Source organism: Grus americana, chromosome 15, assembly GCF_028858705.1.
Source record: "Grus americana isolate bGruAme1 chromosome 15, bGruAme1.mat, whole genome shotgun sequence".
NCBI lineage: Eukaryota > Metazoa > Chordata > Aves > Gruiformes > Gruidae > Grus > Grus americana.
The window spans coordinates 8,779,965-8,806,730 of NC_072866.1; the positions used below are offsets into that span (position 1 = coordinate 8,779,965).

General features: G+C 52.8%; 1 protein-coding gene across 2 annotated transcripts in view; it reads left to right on the top strand.

Annotated features, from left to right (window-relative positions):
* Positions 1–26,766, top strand: part of PKD1 (polycystin 1, transient receptor potential channel interacting) — a 97,811-nt gene that overhangs the window by 64,287 nt on the left and 6,758 nt on the right. For both annotated transcript variants that reach the window (XM_054842787.1, XM_054842788.1), the window contains exons 17-43: positions 1,290–1,433; positions 2,691–2,970; positions 4,464–4,680; positions 5,812–5,962; positions 6,958–7,110; positions 9,320–9,464; positions 10,298–10,900; positions 11,393–11,549; positions 12,547–12,799; positions 13,246–13,441; positions 14,550–14,720; positions 15,172–15,315; positions 15,638–15,848; positions 16,199–16,325; positions 17,223–17,339; positions 17,745–17,794; positions 17,983–18,185; positions 18,795–18,900; positions 19,573–19,691; positions 20,834–21,036; positions 21,385–21,579; positions 22,395–22,534; positions 23,621–23,748; positions 24,111–24,279; positions 25,018–25,143; positions 25,316–25,490; positions 26,126–26,413. In XM_054842787.1, the coding sequence (XP_054698762.1) occupies positions 1,290–1,433; positions 2,691–2,970; positions 4,464–4,680; positions 5,812–5,962; positions 6,958–7,110; positions 9,320–9,464; positions 10,298–10,900; positions 11,393–11,549; positions 12,547–12,799; positions 13,246–13,441; positions 14,550–14,720; positions 15,172–15,315; positions 15,638–15,848; positions 16,199–16,325; positions 17,223–17,339; positions 17,745–17,794; positions 17,983–18,185; positions 18,795–18,900; positions 19,573–19,691; positions 20,834–21,036; positions 21,385–21,579; positions 22,395–22,534; positions 23,621–23,748; positions 24,111–24,279; positions 25,018–25,143; positions 25,316–25,490; positions 26,126–26,413 (4,971 nt within the window). The remainder of the gene's footprint in view (positions 1–1,289; positions 1,434–2,690; positions 2,971–4,463; positions 4,681–5,811; positions 5,963–6,957; positions 7,111–9,319; positions 9,465–10,297; positions 10,901–11,392; positions 11,550–12,546; positions 12,800–13,245; positions 13,442–14,549; positions 14,721–15,171; positions 15,316–15,637; positions 15,849–16,198; positions 16,326–17,222; positions 17,340–17,744; positions 17,795–17,982; positions 18,186–18,794; positions 18,901–19,572; positions 19,692–20,833; positions 21,037–21,384; positions 21,580–22,394; positions 22,535–23,620; positions 23,749–24,110; positions 24,280–25,017; positions 25,144–25,315; positions 25,491–26,125; positions 26,414–26,766) is intronic.

Here is a 26,766-nt window from a genome sequence, read left to right on the forward strand (position 1 = left end):
AAATAATGTCTTCATTACTGTCTTTCTTTGAATTCAGAATATTCATTATGCCAGGGCAGAGGGCTCTGTTGAATGCTGGACAAACCTGTTTCCTAGGGGATTAAAGGAATTCAGACAAAGTACAGGGGTCAGAGCTCAACAGCGGTTGTGTCTGAGCCACCGATGCTTCTAAAACTCTCCTCTCTCTGAGTGCTTTGCTGAGGAGGTGTGGTAGACGTCTTGAGATGAGAGCTAGAAGTCTGGAATAATGTGCTACTCTCTGGGAAAGGTGGTTCTTCCAGGCTGCAGAGCGAAATGTATATTTGATGCACAGTAGGAGCTGCACTTTCTGGCTATTGTTATCATCATTCCTGTCTCTCAGGGACATAGGTAGCGTCAGGAATGGTGACGGTTCTGCACAGGCAGTGCGCCCAAGGGTCAGGTCCTGAAATGTGGCGTGCGGTTCTAGTCCAAGCTCTGTAGATCAGAGTAGGGATGGAGGAGACAGCAGGACCATGCCCTGGTTTTGCACAGGGCAGCACATCCTCAGTAAACCCAGGCTCCCTGGCTCGCCCAGAGCCCTCTGTTACTCTGGACTGTAAATGCTTCCCATTTAGCAACCTTCTGAGTGGAGGACGGGGACCCACAGCCCCACACTCCTGTGTCCACAGCAGATCTGCTGTGACCCCACCAGGTCAGGAACTCCACAGCTTCAGAGGCAGGACCAAGAGTTTGTCCCACAGAAAACAAAGGAGAGCTGCAGTGCCTTCCCAGGGCAGGTGCTCACCAGATATTTGGTCTGTGCTGTAATGGAGGCTTTTCTCCTCCCAGTTATTCTCCTCCTCTTTTCCAAACTCTAGCACAGGTCCTGTTTTTATAGGGCTAACAGCTGCCCTGAGATGGTCAGTACAGCAAAGTCCTTCAGTTAGCATCATCCCCACCCGACAGCACAAGCAGGACTTGCTGGGAATTCAGCACAGGACACCAGAAGGACGTTTTGAAAGTGCTGTAGGTTGTTAAAAAGCATAAATAAAGTAAATCCAGAATTGCCTAGAATGGCCCGGCTTGGCATTGGGTGGCTCTTGAAAATCAGTACCAGAAGAACTTGCTCTGGCCAGTGTAAGAAAAGTGATGTAGCTTAAGTCTGACGTGAAATCCTTTGGAAATGCCTTTCTGCTGTTCCCTTAGCACAGGCTGGGCTGGTGCAGAGCAATTCCTCCTTGCAGAACCAGGTGCTGAGATGTCTATTTCCGTGTTTGATGCCTCTATTTTTGTCTCAGATCTTCTGATGGAGCCTCTTGCTTCCCCAGGTATTCATCAAAAGGGGAGGAGTCCCTATCGTGTCCCTGGAGTGTGTTTCCTGCAAGGCTCAGTCTGTCTATGAAGTTAGCAAGAGCTCCTACGTCTACCTGGAGGGGAGCTGCCAGAACTGTCACAACGACTCCAAGCTTGGGGTAAAGTCATCGGCAACACGGGTCTTTGCTTCACCTTTGGTGGACTTCAGGGAGAAGGGGAGTCGGAGAGGACAGGCTGGAAAGAGCTGTGTGAAAAATAAAGTCCTGGACCTAAACTGCCATAGAGACAAGGAGGGGAAACAAGCCCTGACTGTAAATGTAGTTGCAGTCTGGGTCTGGCTGAGGGGATGAAGAAGGCTGGCTGATACTGGTCTCATCGCAGCCCCTGGAACTGGCTGCAAGACTGGCTTGCAGAGTTAGAATTTTAAAACAGGCCCTGCACAGACCTTGCCCGGTGTGTCTTGGGGCTCCCGCGTGCGGTGCCGTGTCTCAGCAGCATGGAGCAGGCTAGGAGAGCCTGTGAAGCAGGTTCCCCATGTCCTGTAAGCACTGGACCCCCTGTGAGATGTCCAGAGCTTTCCTTTGCCCTGAGTTGTGCCTGCAGGCTGTGGGACACATGGCCTGTCAGTCCTCCATCAGTGCCTTGACCCTACCCAAGGGCAAGTCCTTGCTGGGTCATTTTCAAGCCAAGCCCGTGAATGACCAGCTCTTTTCACACAACAGCCACTTTTTTCCTAGAAGAGGTCTGTAAAGTGTTTTCTTCTCCCTGCTCATTGGCGTTTTGCCCATTATTCTGGTGGCTCAAGCAGACGTTGTTCAGTCTTTTCTGATCCCCCGAGTCCCTCATGCCCTCCTCTGATTACAGATTCCACTACACAGCATCTCTGCAACCTGTTGACTGAAGCAGGTCTCAGAAGTGGAAGTCCTGTTGCGAGAGCTACTCTGTATTGCTCCCAGCAAGCCCAGCTTGTAATCGCATGGCATTTTCTGGCTGGCTATCTCACTGTTCCTCTTGTTATCGCAATTGTACATTAGTGCTATTAACGGTAACCATCCGGGACACGTTCAGCTTGAAGCACATAAAACATGGTATCCCATGGAGACTCCACCAGTACTTAATTTATTTCCTGTGTTTTGTATTCTGTATTATGAAATATTCTGTCGGAGGGTGATGTAATCCCAGAGACTAAAGTAGATCTCACAGTGGAAATATTCCCACCAGACATTTTGGAAAGGTTCCAGTTCTTGTTGCTGTAGCACACAAGACTAAAGCTGAATTATCAACTGCAAATTTGGCAGACGCTCCCACTAGAAATCTGTTACTTTTTATAAGAGACTCAATCTGAAAACATTTTAAGGACATAACTTCAGATTTAAACAAAAACTCTCCTGTCTTTCCCCTCTTCATCTCTATAGAGATGGGCAGCACACAGCTTTAAAAACAAGTCTCTCATCCTGGACAAAAAAACTACCTCCACTGGCGACACGGGAATGAACCTGGTCTTGAGGCAAGGGGCACTGAAGGATGGGGAGGGATATACTTTTACCCTTCACATCACAGACCTCACAACAGGGGAGGAAGGATTCGCCTCCATCGATCTGCTCCCAAACCAGCCGCCCGTTGGAGGATCCTGCCGGCTGTCTCCCAAAGGACCACTCAGGGCACTGATGGCAAAGGTCCACTTCGAGTGTGCAGGTGAGAGTGTATGGACGGCGGTGCCGGGCACTTCCCAGCCCTCTCTGCTCCTCGTGGGCAAAGGTTTCTCATGACCAGCACGTTACCAGCTGCCCTTCTTCCCACAGATGTTTTCTTTACCCTGAGCTCCTACCCCAGGACACTGTTGGCCGGGGCTGAGTTCAGAAGTGGATCTTTCAATTTCTGATCCCCAGAGCTTGAACCATGAGCAGCTTTGTGTGTGCAAATTATAGAGCTCTAAAACTCATGGTAACAGGCAGGCACTTTTTAAAATCCTAATTCATGTAGTTGAATGGTGATATCCAGGCCAGGCAGAAGAAACTGGTATTTGTGTGCAGGAAAAAAAAAAAGGTGCTCAAAACTGAGTTACACATATGTGGAAAGAGTCAAAGCACTGGGGCCTTCTCTGCCATGTGGGCTGGATGTTCCCGTCGGCAGTTACCTTCTCAACCAGCTGCAGAGACAGCAACGAGTCTAGCTTTGGAAAAGTGGCCTGGCTGACGTCCTGTAGCCTTGGGCCAAGGAATAAGTGCCTCTGAAAACCCTGTTTCCCCAAATGATTAGTGTTAGAGATTAATGCTGTCTGTGCACAAATGCTGGGAAGCCACGCTGCAGAGGAGATGATGAGTTCTGCTGGTTCTGGGGGGGGGGCTGGTCACCAAAGCCCAGCTTAACTTCTGGGGGAGAAGCAGAAGTGTATGCAGCATGATGTGGTTGTAACTTTGGTATGTTTTGAGCTACCCAGAATAATTACGAAATCAATACCTCTTTGGAGCAGTGGGAACTTTAGCTCTTAGTGATTGTTTTTAAGCTGAAGTGAAACACGCGGGATACAGACCCACTGGTCGATGTCCAGGGCAGCGAGCCCTGGCAGAGCCAGCACCTTCACTGGTGCTCACTGGCAAACATGCGGTGAATTTCCCAACTGCCCGGCTCCCACAAGATTCCCCATAATTCCTGGGAGCTCCAAGGAAATCTTTGTGCAGGTTTTATCCTCCACTCAGTTGTTCCTGAGATGTTGAACTGCCTGAGGGCTGTGCTGAGCCTCTGTCTAATGTCAGGCTTTGCAGGGCTTGTACAGAAGCTAAGACCTTGGGTCAGTGCCGTTCCCAGCCCCAGCAGAGTTATTCCTATTGTTATTTTGCTCATGAACTCTTCACAAATCCCTTTAAATGTTACAGGACCCTGACACCTAGGCAGAGCTTTACATCGCAGGCCCTGGAGACATTCCTCCAGCCTGGCAGAGTCCTTAAGCCATCCCCTAATGGTGGGGACAACCTGTCCCTCTGCCAGAGCAGGGTGACCCCTTGCCGGGGACAGCAGTAAGGGGAGATGCCACGCTGCAGGGCTGAGCGGCGTGGGACACACTAGGGGAGGGAAGGGGCACTGCCGGGCAGCGCCAGCTCTGATGGACGAGCTGGGCTTCGGGATGGTGGCTGCAGCCCCGCCATGGCCTTGCCCCGTCAGACCCCCTGTTCGGGTTTGTTTTGCAGGCTGGCGAGACACGGAGGACGTGGAGGGCCCGCTGGTGTACATCCTCCTGGCGTCCCGCCGCAGGGCCGGGCACTACCACGAGTTCTGCGTGTACAAGGGCAGCCGTGCCGAGCACAGCGCCTTCCTGCCCCCGGGCTTTCACGAGAGCGGCTTCATGGTATCCGTGTCAGTCCTTGTTCAGGACCAGCTGGGAGCGACCGTGGTGGCCATTAACCGGTAAGACCCACTGCTCGCAGGCTGGGCTTGCATGGCAGTGCCAGTGTCCAGCCTAGGCTACTGAATCGCGGTCTTACGGCTTGACCACTGGGTCCCTGTCCTGAAGGGCTCGGCAGATCCTGGGTGAAACGTTTGCCTCCTGGAAGAGGCTGCTGGCAGGAAGGTGAGGGGAGGCTCAGCAGAAGTGCAATACAGAGAATTCCAGTCTTTGTGGATCATCGCTCAAGGGGGAGACTTTCCCATAAGTTACTGCTTTCCTGACCACTCTTTCATTCCCTGGTGACACTTGGCTTTGAAGGCATGATGTCACTTTCTCAGAAGATCTCTGTGCATCTGCCACCTTCTCTGCATCAGGAGCCCTCAAAGGAGAGTTGGCAGCCGCAAGCTCTGGTGCTGCGAGTGGCCGGATGTTGTGCTGCTGAGAGCCAGGGAGGTCTCATGTAGCCAAGGTGGAGAGCACGTGCATTTGAATAGGGTGGAAGGGATTGCAGCTTGAGTTTCAGCAGGGCCAGTACCATGAGAGCCCAGTTACCGCTTCTGCAAATGCCCCTTGGTTTACAGCATCCTCCATGCAGGTGACAAGTGCCCACTGGTCTTTGGGCAGCATCCTGAGCTGGTCTCTGCTGCCTGACCGAGCTGTAGGACTGCTCCTCAAGGCTGATTTGCAGCTCCCCACACTGTACATGTGGTCTCGGCCTCCCAGGCTGGAGCACACGGTCCTGCAGTGCCTGCGGAGGAGGATCTGTGTCCCAGCTGTTCCTCAGACCCCAGGGATCGATGCCAAAAGCAGTGCAGCTCCTCCAGCACACCACTCCTGTTTTTAAGTGCTTTTTATGCTCCATCAAACTAAACCTGGATTTTCTCCTCTGGGTTCAGTGCACCCGTGTGCATCCTCCACCTGCAGCTTCACAGAGCTGGACCAGTGAGGAACCAGGCTTCGGGTCCATGATGTTCCTACATAGAGCTGGTGCAAACTGGGTACCAGGGCAGGTGTCAATAATGCTGTCTTTGTTGTTTAACCACCTGCTTCCTCCCCTGATCTTCCTTCCCAGCTAAAGGGCAGATTCTACCCCTTTCCCCCAGCCCCTTTTCATAGTCCGCATTTAACCAAATGCCTCTTTCCCTTGGCAGCTCCATGGAAATCGGCTTACCCGAGGGCTTCCCCAGCCTCTCCCACTGGCTCTACAATCAAACTGACACCATGCTCCAGGGCTTAGTGAAACAAGGGGACCCTCAACAGGTCATTGAGTACTCTCTGGCCCTCATCACCATCTTAAATGAGGTAAAGCAGCACTATCTGCCCAAGACAGGCCTCCAGAAGGCCTTGCAATCACCAGTAATGTTCTTTGGCCAGGTTTTGTGCAGTGATGTAGGGAAATGACTAATGCTGCAGTTTTTTATGAAATCACTGTATGTGCACGCTGGGAGCTGGGCTGGAGCTATTTTCTTGCATCTGAAAGAGTAACAAGCACCAGACACACAGTGACCAGGGAAAGCAGAGGGGCTGCAAAGTTAAACAGGGGTCCCAGAGAAGGCAAGTGGCCTGTGTGTCTCCCATGCAGCCTGCTGGTTTTCCCTCATATTCAGATAGTTTTTCCTCTTTACTGCCAACTGCAAGTCTAAATACTGAATTTAGAAACAGAAATCTTAGCCCAAATTCCCCCACCTCCTTCACACTTCCCCTGACCCAGCCACCCCACTCCATCTCAGCAGGGCTGGAAACTCCCTGTCGCTGCTAAGGTGATGCTCTGGGTGCTGCAGGAGACCTCCTTGTTCTGACTGCTCAGCTAGTGCAGCTAGAAAGATCTGACCGCATGCAAGGCTTTTAATCCACAGTGCAGGAGCATCATCCTCCTGGCAGCATTCACTTTCACACCTACCTAAAATAGGACCCGGTCCCTACATGTGCATCTCTATAGGCAGGGCGGGAATATTGGTCTATACGCATGTTTTCCTCCCTGATAAGAGCCTGCTGCACGCCTGGAAGCCAGGCAGGGGAGATCCCCCTGAACACAGGCACTGTGCTTAGCAGAATAAGGACCATACACTGGTGTACTACTTAGCTGTCAAGTGCAAGGCTGTTAAGATAATTGCTTGGAGAGCACAAGAAAAATTGAGGAAGTTCTGCTGAAAATGCAGCTCATTAGATCACCCTCTGGGGAGGAGCACAGACAGGGAGATACAGAGTGCAGGGAAGAGGCGACTTCAGCACAGCTCATCATCCTCTGAAACAACCCGATACATTTCCTCACTCTATCTGATTTTATTCCCCCCTAGTACGAGCGGTCCATGCTTCTGGAAACGGAGACTGGGAATGAATTTGAACTCCGGACCTGGACTCGCAACAATATCACAGAAACCCTGAACTCGCTGAACGTGAACACAGTTGATGATATCCAGCAGATCTCGGCTGCCTTGGCGCAGTGCACGGTATGTTCCCCATCACCACATCCAGCCTCCTGTTCTTCCAGGTGCAGCTTAGATGCTCTTCAATTCTTGTTCTGCTTCCCTGTCTCTCCATCCCAGACACATGCCACAAAGGGAGGACAGGTATCACTTGACATCATTTGGGTTTCTGTGGTGATGGCTTAAGTGTAGTCAGTTCTGCCCCTCACCATGTCACCAATCTAGGAGATGTGACTAAGGTGATGGATTCATGTGTTGGAGGACAGCACCTAAGAACTCTGTGCTTCTTCTGTGGTACCAGCCCTGGTGGTACCTTGCTAGCAAGTAGATTCCTTCACTTGCAGATGGAGACTGTAGGACAGGCCTCAACAGCCTGGAGAAGCACTGGAATAAATTGCTGGGGGAGTCGCAGAATCTCCGAGGACAGGCTGGACTCCCATCCGGAGTAACACAAGTAGAGCCAGACCTGCCTTGAGCCAGGGGACAGCGCCAAGGACTGACGTTCCTTCCAGCCCTATTTCTACCATACAAGATTAGAAACACTGCTGTGCTTCACTGCTGACTGGAAGCATTGTGTTCCCCAGCCAGCTCACAGTTTCAGCTCCCTGGTGCTGGGGCTGCTGCCTGGTGGATTTAGGAGTGGCTTTATGTGTTTTGTCAGATGGGCAAAGGGAAGAGAGCCCAGTTATATAATGTGCTTGGGGTTTGGTGGTCAGCCAGTCTGTTCTGGCATGCTCTTCCTCCCCGCCCTCCCAAATCTTTGCTTTCGGGACTGGAGTCAGGTACCCTGGCCTTGGCTGTGCATCGCCTCCCCAGCCAGGTCAGCAGCATCGCTCAGCGGGAACAGGCTATCATTGAAATGATGGACAGACTACTGCATCCCACCCACAGAGTCCCTATTCTGCTCCTCCTTTCTCTGCTTCAAAGTCTGTAAACCTCAAAAATCACTTCTTTCTGTTTACCTTTGTTCAGGGATTTGGGGTTCAGCACATCCCATTCCAATGCTAGATTGGTTTGTTTCTGTCTCTCCCATGTGCGCTTGCCTTGCCACTTGATCTCGCCGTGGAAGCTTAGGTCTAGAAATAGAATTTTTGTTCCATGGGAAAAGCTAACCTTCCAGGATTAGTTTGTGCTCTGGATTGGAATGAAAAGCTTAGAAAAACAGGAATCTAGAATTTCCCAAGTGGTTGAGACTAGCGCAGAGTTCACACATTTCCTTTCCTGTAGCAATGTCAATCAGTGCTGATACTTTTTTGATTTTACCTACAGGGGAGAAAAAAAGTCAGAATTAATTTCTCCTGGATGGGAAAAAAAGAATCTCGGTCTTCTCAGTCAATTCTCCTTCCTAGGCAGTAGTGCCCCTTGGGTGGTTCCTCCCCATAACCCTTTTTCTTCCCCACCTCCTTGATACCTGACTGTGCCTTGTGGACTCCGATTTACATAGTATGTCCTCGCTTCTCATAGTTTACACATAAAAGCAGAAAAGGGGGAATTCTAGACCTGCAGATGCTGTTTTGATTCTTCACCAAAACATATGTGAATTATGTCTGAATCCTATGATGATTAAAAGAAAGAAAGATGAATAGATCTAGGAACGGGGTTGTGGTAACAGCTTCCATGTGTTGCCTCAGTCCCTCCCATCCAGACCTCGAGAGTGCGGGGAGCTCCAGGCCATGGCTAGAACATTCTGTTTCTTGGACACATCTGGGAGCAGAGGGAGGGACATCCATCATGCCTGAGTGGCAGGATCCCTCCCACAGCTTTCAGGAGTATTTGGACACTGAAATGGATTCAGTTAGGGCTAAACTTTGCTTCCATTGAAGATAGCGGAGTGGATGGAGGAATCCTATCCAGCTCCTTCTGGTTGATCCCTGTAGAAATAGTGTGTGGCGCCAAAGGGGTGCTCATGAGATGCAACTGCAGGAGACATGCTTGGTCCTTACAAGTGAACTCCAGGGAACTTGAATATGCCGCCCTTTATTGCTCTTTCCAACCCTAATGCATGCTCCATCAGACACCAACAACTTCTTGGCATCTCTCAGTGTGAGCAGAGCAGCCATGGTCTCTGCAGTCACCTCCCTGGGGCTAGAAAGAGCAGGGGTGACTTTAAGAGTGCAGAGGATGTTTGAACAAATATCCTTTGCAGGACTGAGCCGGCTGAACGTGCCCACAGCTACCTTTCGTCTTTCCCTGGGGGTGTTCCTACTGCATCAGACTGTGTTTCCCTTTGCAGGTGGTGAGCAAGGAACTGGTTTGCAAGTCGTGCCTGACAAAGACCTTGAACAAGCTGGAGACCATGATGACTATTTTGCAAGGGGAAACGACCCAGGGCACCGTGACACCGACTGGTATTGCCGACAACATCCTCAACATCACAGGTCAGTTTTGTTCCTGCAGGAATGGGTGACATTTGACCGCTGAGGGCACAGGTCTCCCTGTGCAGGATGCTGGGCAGAAGTAGAGCGAGAAAAGCTTTGCCGGCTTTCTCCTGTGCCATTAGGGGGTTGGTTCATGCCTTTTCAAGCTGTTAGGGAGATTTGGAGTGTGGCACCCCAGTACTTTCTTCTCCCTGCACTTTTCCCAGTGTTGTCCCGGCTTTGGCAGCTGTCTCTGCGGACATTTAAATATGACAGTTGTTAATAAACTCACTAATACTTCAGGGGATTGTCTTTTTAGTAAACAATGGTTAACACCAGATGCTTGCCATCCTGGTTGCAATCTGAGGAGGCTGCCAAACTTCACTGGGGCACCCATGAACACTGTACGGAAATTCTCACCTGGTTACCCTGGGAGGAAGCAGAGGCACCTTCTTTGCACTCCGTGTTATGTATTTCTGCGTGTTCTGCACTTTACAGTGCAAAAACTTAGTAACATATGTTTGCTTTATCCATTCTTTCCCTGTTTCCCAATCTGCCATTCCAGTCACTTCACATGAGGAAAATAAAGCCTGTTGTGATTAAGCATTCACCACCAAACTTTGTAGATTAGCCGAGAGCCTGCAGGAATTGCTGACAGCTCTATTTTTAGCTATGGGCTACTGAACGCTTCCAGTGCGGAAGGTCATGTACACAGTGTGGAGTTACAGTGAGAAGACAGTAAGGAAAGACTTGTCTGATTGTTTTGGGAAGGTATCAGATGTTATCTAGACTGCAGCAGTTATCTAGGCTATTTACCACTTCCTCTCTTTGCACCTTTATTTCTCTCCTCGCAGGTGACCTAATTCACCTTGTCAATACGGTTTCACAAGAATCCAAGCCCCAGGAACTGCTTGCTGATTCCCACAATTTGCTGCTAGCTCCCAAAGCCTACAACCTGTCTTCCAGCCTGATGCGCATCCTCATGAAGTCTCGAGTGCTGAATGAAGAGCCACTTGAGCTGGTGGGAGGAGAGATTAAGGCCACAGGCAAGCGGTCTGATCCCTTTAACTTGCTTTGCTACGAAAACACACCAAATTGCCAGTTCTCCATCCCCCAGGCATTCAACACCACCCTTTCCAACCTGACGGATGTCATTCAAGTCATGTTCCAAGTGGACTCCAATCCTTTCCCTTTTGGTTACATCAGCAACTACACTGTGTCCACAAAGGTCGCCTCCATGGAGTTTCAGACACACAACGGGGTGCAGATCCCCATTGGGAGCCTGGACTCAGAGAAAGCCATCACCGTAATGGTGTCAAACAACACAGATGCTGACAATCTCTCTGCTGGCACTGAAGTCATTGAGGCAAGAACATCTGTGAACCTAATTGTGACTATGGAGAGCAACAACAGAGAAGCAGGACTGCACTTCCAGCTCACTTACAGAGTCCTGAATGGTAGGATAAGTCTTTATGCTCTTTGTATTTCTTCCCATGGGAGAGGGGGGCTGGGTGTTGCAGCAAAGGAGAGCTGTGTCAAGAGATAGCTGGTGTGGAAGGAGATGTCAGGTGTAGCCAGCAAGTTCCACGCTGCATGGTTGCGGTTCTGACTGTCACGAGCATTATCCAGTCCTCAGTGTAATCCTTGCTTGTAGATTCTGGCACTGAGAAGCCTTTTGCTTTTCCCAGCCCTTCTGTTGAGCCACAGTAGCACAGGAGGGAGTTTGTCCAGTCCCTCTCTCAGTCACGTACAGTGGCATCCCAAGTCTCTTGCTCAGGGACCCACTGAACTGTAGATTGAGCGAGTGCAATCTGGAAAAGCATCTCTCCCGACTTTCTGTGTTCCCAGTACTCCTTCCTGAACATCCACTGCTGGCAGCAGGCTTGTGGTTGAGCTCTCCCTGGTGTTTATAAAGTATTTTCTGTTTTTTCTCCCTCATCCCCATGCAGATCACTACATTGCAAGCGAGCCTGAGCCATTCATCATGGCTTATCTCCATCACGAACCAGAGCCCAATGAGCACAACTGCAGTGCCTCTAAGAAAATTGGCCTGGATGCGCTGGCTGGAAATGACCACAAGCTCTACACCTTCTTCACATCACCCAGGTAAGAGAAGCCTCCCTTGTAATCTCTGTCACCCCCAGGCTGTCCCATGGATGCACACTCTCCTGGTGATGTGTCTCCCCCTTGCTGCCCTTTTCTCTGCTCCCTTGTCTAACAGCTGCCGTAGCCTGTTTGTCTGTTGCTTGTCCAGACTTTCATCCTCTGTCACTACCAATCCCAGAGCTGTCCGTCTTTACCAGGACTCTTTCACCAGGGGACTCACACTGGCCTTTGCAGATTCAGGGGTTGCTTCATGCAGCCCATGAAACAAGTTCCTGGAGCAAAGCACCACATGTGTTAGCCTAGTTCCTGAACTGCGGTGCAGCCTTCACAAAAGCACCTCTATCCTCAAAGCTCATCTTCCCAACGTGTGACTGGAGGGGAACGCAGGTTCCCTCGTGGGCTCCCATCCACCCTGCTTGCCTGCATTGTTGTTGTGCTGTTGGGGTTTGCAGCAAAGCTCTCTTCTTTTTATCAGAGCAGTCATTCTTGTAACTTCAGTTGCTGTCCTGCTGCCCTGCCTGGGAACGTGCGTGTTTGTGCCTTGCATTATTTACAAGCCATTCCTAGGCAGCATCCGAGAAGAAAAGATAGGCAGCTTGGGAATAGGTGGGGCAAGAGTGGAGCCACTGTTGTGTAAGTTCACACACCTTCTTTAATTAATCATCCTAAAGAGTAAATCTGCTCCCAGCCAAGAATAATAGAGTTGCTATGGAAGCGTCATGTGGGTCACAGGGAAGGGCAGGTGGGAGAGCTGTGCAAGGCTGCCAGTACAGAGAAGAGGATGTGCAGCATAGTGTTTGAGGTGCTGAAATAATACAAAGTTAAAGAAATAAAGTGGTCCGTAGAACCCCAGAGTTTCTGCACAGCCAAAACCACGTTCACTGGGCTGTTTCTCCTCATTGTGTCCCTGCAGTAGGGTGCTTTCCATCAGAACAGGGTTTGTGTCCCTTCAGCAAGCGGGTTAATAATGTCTCCTTGCTGTCTTTTCCTTCTCCAGAACTGATGACACCATCCAGAAATACTACTTCAACATCACAAACCATTTCAGCTGGTCCCCGGTGGAGGTGACTCTGGGGCTGTACACCTCCCTGTGCCAGTACTTCAGCGAGCAGGAGAAACGGTGGAAGACAGAAGGCATCATCCCCCTGGAAGAGACCAGGCCAGACCAGGCTGTGTGCTTAACCCAGCACCTCACCGCCTTTGGGGCCAGTCTGTTTGTCCCTCCAAACTCTGTCCAGTTCATCTTTCCTGTGAGTAAAACAAAGGCTGCTAAAACCGGGCCTTTGCAGATGGCTTTATTCTCTATTCTGGACACCTCACAGCGTGTTCACCTCTTAGTGAGATGCCAAATGCTCCTCCCAGCTGTCACCCAGCGCTGTTTTATCCCACTGAGCTTGCACCTGCCAGCTGCTCCCTGCTTCCTAGGGGCGTTCAGGCTTTTTCTGGCTGTCGGTGTGACATAAGTGGGAGCAGAGAGCTCCCAGCAGCTGCTACAGGAGCTTCAGCCGGCTGCTGCAGTCACTCCGCAGGGCTGTGAGCTCACAGTCTGTGCAGGGACCGGTCTCTCTCTATTTGCATGTGGTATCACGTGTGTGACTGATGATTATAGCCAGGCAGGAGGCAGCACGACTCCTGGGGAATGGGGGGGGCCTCCTGAGGAAGGAGGGTGCCTTGCAACATGCTTCTTCTCTTTTAGGCTCCAGGCCCAGGTCTCAACTACATCGTTCTGCTGACATGTGCCGTCTGCTTTGTGACCTACTCAGTGGCTGCACTGATTGTGCACAAGCTGGACATGATTGACATTAACCGAGTGGGGGTGATTCCCTTCTGCGGGAAGAACGGGCTGTACAAATACGAGATCCTGGTGAAAACTGGCTGGGGCAGAGGATCAGGTTAGCCCAAAGTCTACTCCTGTGCTTGATTCCTAGGGTGACATCTGTGTGGTTCCCCTGAGGTCTCACCTCAGCACATCATGCACCACATGTTCCCCTGCAGTGACCATAGCAGAGCTGGTGTTTGAGCAGCACTGAGCAGACAGTCAGCTCAGGGCTTCCCACAGCATTCACAGTTTTTATTGTGTGATGATGGGGCAGGTTAAGAGCTGTGGAGAAGAGCACGCTGCCCCACCGCTTGTTGTTGGGATGGGACAAGCAACTGCTGCTGGAAGGAACCACCCAGTGTAGAAATTTCCCCACCCTGCTTTTCCTGACATGGCTGTGGTTGCAGGAGCAGCCAAGAGGCAGTGATTGTTCCTCATTTCTGACCCTCTCCTGCAGAAGCATCCAGGCCTTGTGGGCCCTTTAGATGGACCATTTTGTTGTCTTCCAGCATCCATCACTTTGTTCTGCCATCTGAATCTTTCCCAGCAGCATGAAGGCAGAAGGCTTGGCTTTCTGATCTGGGGCTGGGTTTGTAGTTAGAGCTGCCAGAAGCATCATCCTGGACTTGGAAATCTGGGCAGTTGGGATGTGGAAGCTCTAAGCAAGGACAGAGGTGGAATGCCACCATGTCACTGCCAGAATCATGCTCCCATTGATCTTAGTGTAACCACTGGTTTCACTGGCAGCAGCTTTCTCCTGAAGCCACCCCAAGGACCATCCAGGTTGAGCGGGTGGACCATGGAGCATCTGGCATCTGATACTGGAAGTCAGAGAAATCAAGTCTTTCAACTACTTGGTGGAAAAAACATCCAGAATAAACATCGCCTCCCATTACGGTGTTAACAAGGCAAGGAATGTCAGATTCAGTTCCCTCCAAAGAGGAAAACCATGAGCATGCCAAGGTCCATGCACCAGGCCAGCTGAGCAGCTGCCCTCCAGGCTGTGTGTAACACTATCCCTAGGTGTAGGGTGGCTGTAGGTGTTCCTTCCTCCTGAGTCTCCAGGTGGCCTCACTGAAGGGCCATTGCATCTGGTACCAGGTCACTGGCAGGAAGGCAGGGCTGGGGAACAGCTCTACCTTGGGTTGGCTTCCCTAACTGAGCCCCGTTAACTCTGCCAGGTACCACGGCCCACGTGGGGATCGCCCTGTATGGTGTAGACAATAAAAGTGGTCACAGACATCTGGATGGAGAAAACGCCTTCCACCGCAACAGCCTCGACGTGTTTCAGATCGCAACGGAGCGGAGTCTGGGGAGCATCTGGCGCATCCGCATTTGGCATGACAATAAAGGTGAGACGTGAGGAAGTGCATGAGCCTGAGGAGCCATCACACATCCCAGTTCAGAACCAGGCTCTGCTCTGCCTGGTTACCTGGGCCAGGAGAGAGGTGCCTGGGGCTACAGTCCGGACTAACCCTGAAGGGAGATCATGGTGACCCACTGGCCTGGGGGAAGATTGCTGGGGGGACGCATCACAGGGAAGTCTGCAGACTGGTCAGCTGTAGTCCCTTAGCTGTATGACACAATGTGCTGTGCCTGTCTGTAAATGTCCGTTCAGCCTAGGAGGTGACCTGGCTATGCCAAGCCTTTCTCTTGGGGTCTGTAATTCCCACTGATGAACATAGTGTCATAGGGTAACTGCTGCTGTCCCACTGAGGGGGTCTTGTGTTGCCCTCTTGGCTTTGCAGGTCCATGCAGGGAATGTCTGCTATGAAACACATTTCTTCATCTCTTAACTTTCAGGACTCAGCCCCTCTTGGTACCTGCAGCACGTCATAGTCCGGGACCTGCAGAGCAGCAAGAGCTACTTCTTTCTGGTGAACGACTGGCTGTCGGTGGAGAGTGAAGAGAACGATGGCATGGTGGAGAAGGAGGTTTATGCTGCCAGTGAGTGTTCAGCCCCTGGGGTGTGGGGCTGGGATGGCTGAGCAGCATGGCAGTTCTCATTGCCTTGAGGAAGGGCCCACAGCAGGACGCTGCAGAGAGACCATAGAGCCTGCACGCTGGCTCTTCCTCACTGCATTGATGCCTTGTGCAGCCAAGTGCTCTGCTGGGTTCCGTGTGCTAGAGGACATGGCATGGCAAGGACCCAGCCATGCAGGAGAGACCAGATAGATGCAATGGGGGTACTTCCTTGAATACCAGTTTGCGAGGAGGGACTGCCCTCCTCAGGAGGTGGCCCTGAGAGTCTCTTTCTTTTTGTGCTCAGGTGAGACAGAGCTGAGGAGCTTCTCCCGAATCTTCATAGCAGAGTTGCAGCGAGGTTTCTTTGAGAAGCATGTCTGGCTGTCCATGTGGGACCGCCCGCCTCGCAGCCGCTTCACCCGTGTCCAGAGAGCCACCTGCTGCTCCCTCCTCATCTTCCTCTTCCTCTGTGCCAATGCTGTGTGGTACGGCGTGGTGGGGAACGTACACCTCAGGTGCGCTGTGTCCCTTGGTGCTCTGGCCAGTCCCTTCCCTCCTCAGGGCCCCTCTGTGCTTCCCATTACGTAAGGCAGGACAGACCTTACGTCTGCTGGGAATAGGTGCCTTGTTGCCTTGAGGCTGCCCTTCCTGCTCCAAGGGATCTGGGATCAGGACACAGATAACCAAGGACAACCGGATCAGCTTTCCCCCTTACCTGGTTTTGCTGTGTCATCTGTTAGCACAGCCCATGCCCGTTTCTTTCTCTGCACATCTGAAATACCTGGTTGTGCAATTTTGTCTCACTGCTTGCTTAGCTGAGTGCTCCTGCTAACACCGGTCTCTGATTTCTCTTGATTCTCTCCAGCAACGGGGCCATTTCCAACCTGATCCCTGTTAATGTAGACACGGTGGCTGTTGGTTTGGTGTCCAGCGTGGTGGTCTACCCTCTCTACCTGGTCATTTTATTCCTCTTCCGGATGGCTCGTGGCAAGGTAATGAGGAGAAGTAGTTGCAGGCTGCCCAGACAGGTGTGATGCCACCAGGTTCGCTCATCTGAGGGTAGATTCTGCGCTTTGTGGTGCATCGCTTCTCCAGCTGGTCTCTGCACTTTCCCAGTTGTGCCTCTGTGCTGCCCTGCGCCATGGCCAGACCCTTGCCTTGTAGCAAGTCTCTGCCTCCCGCTTGAGCTGGGAGCAGTCCCTGACCTTAGAGGGACAGATCGCTGCCTGGATTCTGACAATGCCCGGACAGAGACCAAAAGGGCAGATTTTAACAGCTGCTTAGGCACTTACTCCTTCTTGATTTCAGTATGTGATAGGTACCCAAATGCCATTTAAAGGTATGACCCTGTGCTGCATTAGCAGGAGCTTGAGAGATGCTCAGTGAAGCATTTCTAATGAGATGTCTACCCTGGGTACAAATTCAGCTGTCTGAGCAGAGCTGTGGTTAGGCAGCTGTGAAAGGATTAGCTGGGGATTTAATGACTAGTTAGGCACAATTAGCAGCTCCATTAATATTGCAGCCAGCTGCTCAGTGACTGATGAGCAGCAAATGTGTCTGATATTTCTTGTTCCTGTAAGTGATCCCTGCTTTGCAGGAGATTGCAACCTCATGGGGCTTTCTGGGAACTTGTACCTGGGGCAGTCCCAGTGGCACTGAGCTGAGGGACAGTGTTGAAGGTCCTGGGAGGCAGTGGAGGATGTGCCTGTGCCTGTTCTCTGCCCTGCTGGGCAGGTCTGGGATCCCCCCCAGCACTGCCTGGAGCTCCCCAGCAGAGTAGGGAACTGATGGGAGCAGATGGGATCCAGTGAGCAGCAGGGCTCTGAGCCACTGTGACATTGGCACCTCCACTCCTTGCTTTTCTGCTCAAGCCTTCCTGTCTCCTGCAGGTCTCCATCAACCACACCCTGACTCACTCAGACCAGCAGTCCCTGGAGATCGACAACTACCTGGACTCCTCAATCCTCGACAGCTCCTTCCCCACCTTCCCTGGGCTCCGGGCAGAGGTAACCTGCTTCACACCTGAAAGCTGGACAGGCTGTGTAGGTCTGTGCGCTCCCCTGCATGGACACAGTGTCCATGCACAGCTGTCAGTGCAAGAAGTGATGCACTCAAGTGCCTCTGGCAAATACCAGTGATGGGGAGAGCCCCAGCCCTCCATCTCTCACCTGCGCCTCTGCCCAGGCCAGCCCTGGGTACTGAGCACAACCCGGGTCCAGCTCCTGCTTGGTGTCTGTGAGCATGGATCTTCCCAGCGTGCCTGGGTGTTTTCCCTGGAGGAGAGCAGGTTGCTGGAGGTGTGGACCCAGGGCTAGTAGCAGCTCAGGCTCCAGGTTTCCAGTGACTCCTGATGTTAACAATCATGCATAAGCCAGTCTCATGCACCTGAAATGTCTCTGCTTCCTCCACAGGCCTTCTCTGAGCAAACCAAAACAGATCTGTTCTTGGAGGACTCCAAAAGGTAAGTAGGTTTCTGGGGACAGAGCAAGTAGGACTTTAGTGTAGTTTTCTGCTTTGGTAGACTGGGGTTTTCGTGCTCCCACAGCTGTTCCCCTACTAGACAGTCCTACGCACTAGCACAGTTGCTTTTCTCATGCTTCCCGTTCCCCACACATACCCGATTGCACCCATTCCTCTGTTTTCCCGCAGCCTCATGCGGTGGCCCTCCAGCGAGGCCCTGCTCAGCTGGCCAGACCTCCTCAGTGACCCCTCCATCATGGGCAACACCATCCAGAAGCTGAAGAGAGGCCGGGCCAGCCGCCACCTCGGACTTGAGGCCCCATTGGCAACTGAGGAGGACAGCTTGTCACTTAGCGTTCACCAGGGACAGCCTCGATATTTCTCTGCCTCAGGTGGGTGTGTGAGTAGCATTGCTCTGTGCCAGGGTTTGAATGCCCCAGAAAAGTGCAGGAGGAGCAATCTGGTCCCTGGGAGCCCTGGCTCAGCTCTGGAGAAAGCAGAATAGCAGAGCCTGCTGCCATCACCGCTGGCTTCAATTTGAAGGGCAGAGGAGGAGGGTCACGGTTTTTTAATGGAGATTTCAGTCTGGGAATGCAGAAGTCCTGATGCGGATCAGTCTGAAGTGAATGGTCGCCACGCTGCTGGCAGACTGAGAGCAAGGAGAGATGTGTTCCCATGGGATCTGAACGTTGCAAGCAACCAGCACTTCTTCACTGGTTGCAAGGCCACAGTGTCTCTGAACCTCTGTAAATGGCTGGAGAAGGACAACTTGGCCTCCTATACCAGCAGTTTCATGCCAGGCTCCACAGACAAGCTGGGGATAGCCAGGAGCTAGAAGACAGGGAGGAGGGGAGGGCTGTCCCATGGAGAAGGACCTCACCCTGGCCCTCCTCCTCCCCAGCTCCACAAATGTGGCTGAGCCTGAGTGCTGCAGAACCATCCTGGCGCGGCGCTGCGTGCTGTGCTCCTGCCAATGCCATTTGTGCTCTCTGTTTCCCCAGATGAGGATCTGATCCGGCAGATCCTGGCAGATGGAGCTAGTGGCATCTCCCACTCCCAGGACCTGGGGCCGTACATGAGGGCTGAAACAGATCTGATCTCAGGCCTGTAAGTATTGGGGGAACAGAGTCCCCCAGACAAGGCAGCTGAGTCAGTGCCTCCTGTCCCTTGTCCTCCCACCCAACTCTGCAGTGGCTGGTGGCACCCAGCCACAGTGAGCTGAGCTGGGCTTGGTGACATTGCAAATGCCTGGGTCAGCCTTGTCACGAGTCACTGTGTTCTTGCTGGCTGTGATTCCTGCAGCCCCCACAGCCAGAGCTCCAAGAGGGCACTGCCACACTTCCAGGAGCCACCTGGAACATCCCCTTAAAGCCCCAGCTGAACATGTGTCTCCAGAGCTTTGTGTACTGCTGACAAAGTGCTGGGACACGGGTTTGCTTCGTGGCACTGACAGGAGGGAGAAGGGAGTTGAATCTCTGTGTGTTATCATGCCCAGAGCACCCTGCTTTGGGACCCTGAGCACCGCCCAGCTGGGTAGTCAGTGCAAAGCAGCAGGGCCAGGGAGGGGAAAGACTTTCAACCCTCCTCCATGAGATGCAGAGCAGAGTGTCTGTGTGCCTCGGCAGCCTGGGCCCGCTGCTCTACAAGGAAGTGCTTCTGACTGGTCCAGTGCTGCTGCACTGGTGTTAGCAGTGGTGCTCAGGCCACCTTGGTGGTAGCCTGCTTACCACAGAGGCAGCCGTGCCACGGCTCACCAGTATCATGCCTTTGCCTTGGCAGGTCCAGTGTATTCGGGGAGAAGGTGGAGACTGTCATGATGCAGAAGCTGAATGATAAAGGCCAGAGCATGGCAGCTCCTCCCAGGGAAGTGAGCAGATCAGCCAAGTCAACGTGGACAGGTACCAGGGCTGCAGGGCTGTGCGGTGTAACCATCAGGGCAGCGAGGGTGGGGATGTGCAGGAAGAGGGGCCGTCACATACAGCAGCACTTGAGGGGGACAGGTGAGTAGATAGAAAAGGAGCCTCAGGAAAGGCTGCTCCTCTGCTTGGGAGGTATTTGCTGTTTCTTGTCAGCTTCTCTTGGAACCTGAATCTCAGTAAACTCTGGGCCACCACTTGTTCTGTGACAGTCCCCACTGTGCACCCTAGGGAAGCTCCACTCACTGCTTCCCCAGTTACTCTGCTCTCTGCACCCCTCTGCAGCCATCAGTCCCTTCATCCACCCAGCATGAGTGAGAGTCTCTGTACATAACCAGGGGGGGAGGGAGGAAGTGCCAAGGAAGGTTCAAATGGGCAAACAACGCAAAGGAGGGAAGAGGTGTTTCCTCCTGGGTCATGCAACGCAACAGCCAGCCAGCTGGGCTTGCACGAGGCAGGGAGCAAGCTGTCAGGCCCCGCAAGGTCTGGGATGTGATAAGCGCCCGAGTGCCCTGCGGGGAAGCTCAGCATCAGTTCTCTTAGCATGAGCTCTTGGCTTCCCAAGGCATAGCCTTCCTGGGGCAGGCTGCAGCATGGAAAAATCGGACACAACAGCAATCCTCTTGGGTCTGGTAAAATCCATCATTTCACCTTGGTTGTAGTATCTTTACGCAGGCATTGATTCACGTGGGTGAGTGAAAGAAGCTGTGCCGAGCGAGCCCTGGGGCAGGGTGGCTTGGCAGTCTGAAGCCAGCCAGAGCAACAAATCTGTGTGGCTTTTCATGGGTTTGACAGCAGCACCTCCAGCCAGGCTAGGCATGCCCAGTGTCCTGGGGCTCTGCAGAAAGCAGGGAACCCATCCCACTGCCCAAATCAGGATCTCATTTCCTTCTCCTGCCCATTCTGTTGTCTGCAGATGAGATGCTGCTCTTCTGAGGCTGGCTGTGTTTCAGTGTGCTGTCTGTGCTGCTGCTTAGTGAGAGGTGTCTAGGGTAATGCCTCCAAACTCACTCAGGACTGGTGGCAAGCTCTCTGCTGGGATGAGTGGTGTGCTCAGCCCTCCTTGTGCCCATTGGGACCCTTCTGCAGTAACATTTACACTTGTTTTCCCTCCCTCCTTCCAGTTGCAGACCAAACGTTCAGGAAGCGCTTGCTGCCACCCTGGTGCTCCTATCTGGCTCATGGTATCAGTCTCCTCCTCTTCGCCACCTCTACGGGGGTCTCCGTGTGGATTGGGGTGGGTTTTTCCTCCAGTGTTGCCCTCATGTGGCTCATCTCAGGGATATTCAGCTTTCTGGCATCTTTCTTGGTCTGGGAGCCCCTGAAGGTAAGGATAACATGAGAACACAAGCATGTATCTGTACATGTGTATGTATTAAGTGTAATTAACATCTTATCCAGATACTAATCAAGTCATACTGGACACTGCGTGGATTGAATACTCTCTCCCACCTTCGTATCCGTGCAGGAGGGGAAGGATGTGCACACCAGCAGCAGTAGGAGAGGAAGGGCTGGTGGCAATTTGTTTTAGAGGTTGTCGAGCTGCTCTGAGAGAGTGCTCAGCGGCTGTGCCCTGCCCGCTGTCTGTGCTGAAAGGCCCACAGGAGCTGCTGCCCATGGCGGTTCTGGTGGCACAGCTCTCTCTGCAGGCTCACGACACTGCTTGTCTCCCCAGGTTCTGCTGGAAGCCCTCTATTTCTCACTGGTTGCCAAGCGCTTGCACCCAGAGGAAGACGATACGTTGGTGGAGCATCCGTTCGTTGAGCATGTTTCTGAGAAGATCAGCAAAGTCCGACCCCCACAGGGGTTTGCCCTTTTCCAGGCCAAGGAGGAGGCCAGGAAGGTGAAACTGCTACACAGGATGCTGAAGGTAAGACATCTCCTGATACCTGTGGGGCCTAGGGCAGAGGCCGAGTGCTGGCTCCGGGAGCTGAGATGATACATCCTTGTGTGGGTCCTCCCAGTCCAGCTGTGATCTACTAGCTGAGCTAGTAGGCGCATGTCTCCAGTTTCCACTTCAGTTTCCCCATGTGTAAAAGGCTGGCAGTGACATTCACCTTTTCTGTGAAGCTCTGAGATCTGAGGTGGCCGGAAAGCAGAACCATAAGTGGATTGATGTGGAACAGCTGGTGTGTTTGACTCCATAACTGAGGTGTTTGAGGTTAGGGGAAGGCTTGCAGTGTGGAGTAGATGCCAACTTGCACAAGAAAATTCATTAGTTGAGTCTTGTGAAACACGTAACTCCCTGTGTAGGAGCTGAAGTTTCAATCTCTTTGTAGGTCATTCAGTACTAATCCTCCACACTTGTGCTGGGAATACACAGCTGCTGTAATGGAGTCAAGTTACTTTTAACTGAGTAATTTCCCTTTTAAGGATGGAAACCCCCATAGCTATAGCATAAGCCAAGCTGCCAGCATATAGGAGCTCCTACAGGGAGGTTGTGCAATGCATATCAACTGAAACATGGTGCTGGGCTGGCCGCTTTGAACAAAGAATATTGTTAGGAGCCTGTGGTCTGGGTTTCATTTTAAGCTGCTTCCCGTATGGAAGAAGAAAACGGCATGCTCTGAGTCCCGATCCCGCTGCGCGGCAGGCAGCAGTCAGTGGAAAGCACTGATTTGCTGCAGGATCGGGATCCAACCCCCCATGCTTGGGTGCAATCCCTTTCTACTCTCTGCTTGCCAGAATTTCCTCATCTACATGATGTTCTTGCTGGTAATCCTGCTCACCAACTACGGAGACGCCTCCCGCAACAGCAGGGCCTTCCTTTTGCAGAGCTCCATCAAGCAGCAGTTGGGCAGCAACGAATTCCTCCACATCAAGAGGTAACTGCGAAGGCCCTGGGGATGGGGAGGAACAAGGTGTTGCTTTGTATCAGAGAAGCTGCGCAGGGCTGCAGCGAGGAGTCGGGGAGCAGGCTGGCTTCTGGCTGTTGGGCTCATGCTCCACAGTCACTACCATAAGAGGTTCTCGACTCTGGGGAGCACTGGTACCTCTGCGGAGCCGGGCACTCGCCCACAGACACAGCATGGCAGGGAGCGGGTCCCTTTTTGTCCCTGTGGTTCTGCTTCTCCCCTGAAGAACATAGGGACCTGGGGGGGGTTGAGAGCTTTAATTTCTTTGAATTTTAATGATTTCCTCAGTGGGAAGGGACTGTGTGAATTATAGATGTTTATCTTTCTGTATCATCTGGTTAAAAGGATGCAAGTTTGCTCTGTCTCCAAAATTTACAACATAAACAGGGTCACAAGAACCAAAAATAACATCTCCTATAAATACAGAGTCCTTCCCTTCCTTGCTCTGCACATATGGTTTAACTAGATTAAATTTTCCCAGCTGAGTTTCCACACCACCACAAACTCCCGCAGTCCAGACTGACATCAGAACGGCTGCCTGGGATTAATGGTGTCTTTGTACCCATCTCGCTACAGACCCCTTCATTATTCTGTGCAAACAGACGTGGCTTGTCCCTGCCACACAAAGTCACAGAAACTTTGATTCACACCACAATATGAATCAGGAACGATTCCAGTGAACTCAGTGGAAGTTTCTGGGGTGAAAGTGGTGCAAAGGGAGAGAGCAGAGCAGAATCTGGTCCTAAATGTCATCTCTTTGCTACTGTGCTGCTGCAGACCCACTGGTCTGATCAGGTGCCAAGTGGATTCAATCACCTTTAGGTCTTGCATGTCAAATAAACATTTTCGTGACCCCAGCCCAGCTCTGGGAATGGATGGAAATGCTGCCTCTGCCTGCTAGCCAGGCACCCGGGAGGACAGCAGCCCAGGTTAGCTCTCCAAAACTCAGTCCTCACCTCCAGGTGAAACGCAGATGGTCATGGGTGAGACATGCAGAGACTGCCCTAGCAGAGCTGCCCCAGGAGCTCTGCCTCTCCTGTCTCTTCCCCATTGCAGGTCAGATCAATTCTGGGTCTGGATGTCACAGGTCTTCCTCCCTTACCTCTACAACAACCAGTCGGGTCAAGAGAGCTACAGCACCACGCTGGGGACAGCCCGGCTGCGCCAGCTCAGGTTGCAGGAAGGTAGGTGGGCAAGGGCCCGTGGCTCTGCTGTCACGGGTGGGTGGTGACATTCCTGGAGGCATGAAGTGGCCGGGTCTGGATGCAGCTGGGGCTGAATGAAGCAAGGCAGAGGTTACAGAGACAGGGTTTTTTGCAGCATGTATATTAGTGTGCTTCTGATTCTGCTCCTTTTGGAGATGAACTGGAGCAGTCGATCATGGGGATTTACGCTAGAGAGGTTGGCTTCATTTCTGGAGGTGTGACTGAGGACACGGAGGTGGAGGGGGCTTGTGAAGAAGGGAAATGCTAAGCGTGAAAGCTCAACTGTGTGCCCCAACACTGTTGGGGCTCCCCACGAGATGACAGTGTTGGTCTCATTCCAGCTGAGTGCCAGCGCAGTGCCCAGGATGTCCTCCATGGCATGGGCACGGTTGCCAGGAAGAACTGCACTGACTCGCATAGCTTTTCTACCGCTGACTACGCAGCTGGCTGGGAAAGGGCGGCCGTGAACATGACGGCTGCGTGGTCCTACTCGCCACCCGACCTGACAGGGTAAGGAGCTGCCCAGCCTGCACCTACACCCCCGGCTCCATCTGCCAAAGACATCGCATCTTTTCAGCTGATGCGGCGCCCGGGGTGGTTCCCAGCCCTCGCCTCAGTGAGGCCAACTGCAGCCCCCGAGCCTGGCAAAGGGCAAATAAACACAGAAATGCCAAAGGCCTTCCCTGAACACATCCCCACTGGCAGTGTGACTGGTGGGAGGCATGTAGCTGCCACTCACCCAGCTTCCGTGGAGATGCGAGTGTCACCTCGAGCCGTCTGAACGGCAGTGTAGTGCTGTTCTCAGGGGCCCAGGGGCAGAGGGTTCGACTCTCCAGCTTCAAGGGCAGAGACAAGCTGCAGAACAAGGTACCCCAGCTGCCCACAGAGACCACAGAGCAGCACTAGCTTTCTGTTGTAGTGGGTTATGGGAGATTGGCCTTTACCAGCATACTGGACATGAAATCACTTTTGGTTTCTGCTCTGGTTTGTTCCTGGATGTGTCTTCATTGAAGTGTGGGGCACCACAGGGCTTGGGGCTGTTCTGAGGTTGGGAACACTGAGGTGGGTCAATGCACTTCTGTAATTTGTCTTGTGAAGTAAATAATGAGTCAGCTGTCGCCCCTGGATGTGCAGGGTAGAGGTCAGGGTCTGCATCTGCACGCTTTCTCCTGGCCTGCCACACAGGAGAGCATACCAGTGGCTGCTCTGTCCCGCATCTCTCACCCCATGGCTCCTCTTCCTCTGCAGGGTCTGGTACTGGGGTTACATCTCCTTCTACGATAGCAGTGGTTACGTCCAGGAGCTGGGGGCTTCGCTAGAGGAAAGCAGAGCTCAGCTGAACTTCCTTCAGCAGCACACTTGGATCGACAACATGTAAGTGTGGCGGGGGTGAAGGAAGCGTTCTGCTGTCACTCAGCAACGACTTTAAGGGGTGCTGCTGGGGTGTGACGGCAGGGAAAGGATCTATGATCCTACAAAACGGTGGCACCAAAGCCCAGGGTTGGTGTTGACCCAGAGTCCTGAGCTGCTCTTCTTCCCTCTACAGGAGCCGGGCAGTCTTTGTGGAGCTGATGCAGTATAACCCCAGCGTGGACCTGCACGCTGCCATCACCCTCCAGCTGGAGTTCCTGGGGGCTGGCCAGGCCATTGCCACTGTCACCATCAGCCCCTTCCCGCTGCTGCGGCTCAGTGGGGGTGTCACACTGCAGCTTCTCATGATGGTCAGTGAGTTTCTTCCCCTCCACGCTCCTCTTCCCTCTCGGTCCCTGCACAGAGGGCTCTGGGGACCCATTGCCTGGCCTCCCGGAAGGGCAGTGTTGGTCACTGTGGACTGACGCTCCCCTGCTTGAGGCCACTTGTCCCCATGCCTGTCACCACTCCACTCCAGGCCTGGACAGTTCATAGAAAACATCCCTGGCACCACTGAGGGGAAGGAGATTCCTCCTGTCTGGCAGCATTTGTTGGTCTTGTCTCAACCTTTTCACTTCCTTGAACTCGTGCCTGTCGCTGTGGAAGCTTGAGGCTTTTGTTCTTCTGTCCTCAACGGGGACGTGGGCCAGCTGAGCCATGTCCCCAGACACCCTGCCTGGGCTCTCTTCCCCTGGACACTGCCACCCTGCCACAACAGCATTGGACGTGGTCTGGGGAGCTTCACTGCTAGGGCAGGAGGGAGCAGGGCACTGAGTGAGCGAGGATGGCATGGAAGGACTCAGGGGTTGCTCCAGCTGTAGGCTGGCAGAACTCAGCCTGGTACATGGGGTTCTGCTGTCCTGGGGTGCTGCAGGGTCCCCTGGTGTAGCACAGCAGTCAAGCATTGCCCTCTCCTTCACTGGTAACCTCTCCATTCCTCCTCCAGGTCTTCCTCATGATGTTTGTCGTCTACTTTGTGGTGTCTGAGTCACTGTCCATCAAGAAGGAAGGCAGAGCCTACTTCACCCTGTGGGGCAACTACGGCCAGTGGGTCTTCATCCTCCTCACCACTTGCACCGTGGTGGTGCACCTCAGCCAAGCCACCCTTGCTGACCAGCAGTGGCTCAAGTACCTCAACAACCGCAAAGGTTTCACCAACTTCTACCAGGTGGCCTTTCTCAACACCATCTTCAGCACCTTGGCTGCATCCCTCCTCTTCCTCCTGACTGTGCAGGTATGGAGAGGGTTGGATGGGAGCAGCATGTGGGCAGGGATGTGTGCTTTGGTCCTCCTGTGCCAGCTTCTCATCTGTGCACAGTCTCATGGTAGGGGTAGCAAAGGGCCCTGAAATTAAAGCAAGTGCAGTACTGTGGTCCTGCTGTGCCAGGCACCGATCAAACGCAACGGGGCTGCTGCCACAGCCAGCAGGACAGAGGTGGTGGGCAGTTACAGAGTTATAGAATGGTTTGGGTTGGAAGGGACCTTGCCACGGGCAGGGACATCTTTCACTAGATCAGGTTGCTCAAAGCAACCTGCTTGTTTCTGCAGGGGCTCTCGGGTTGGCTAACGATTACTGCATGATGTTAT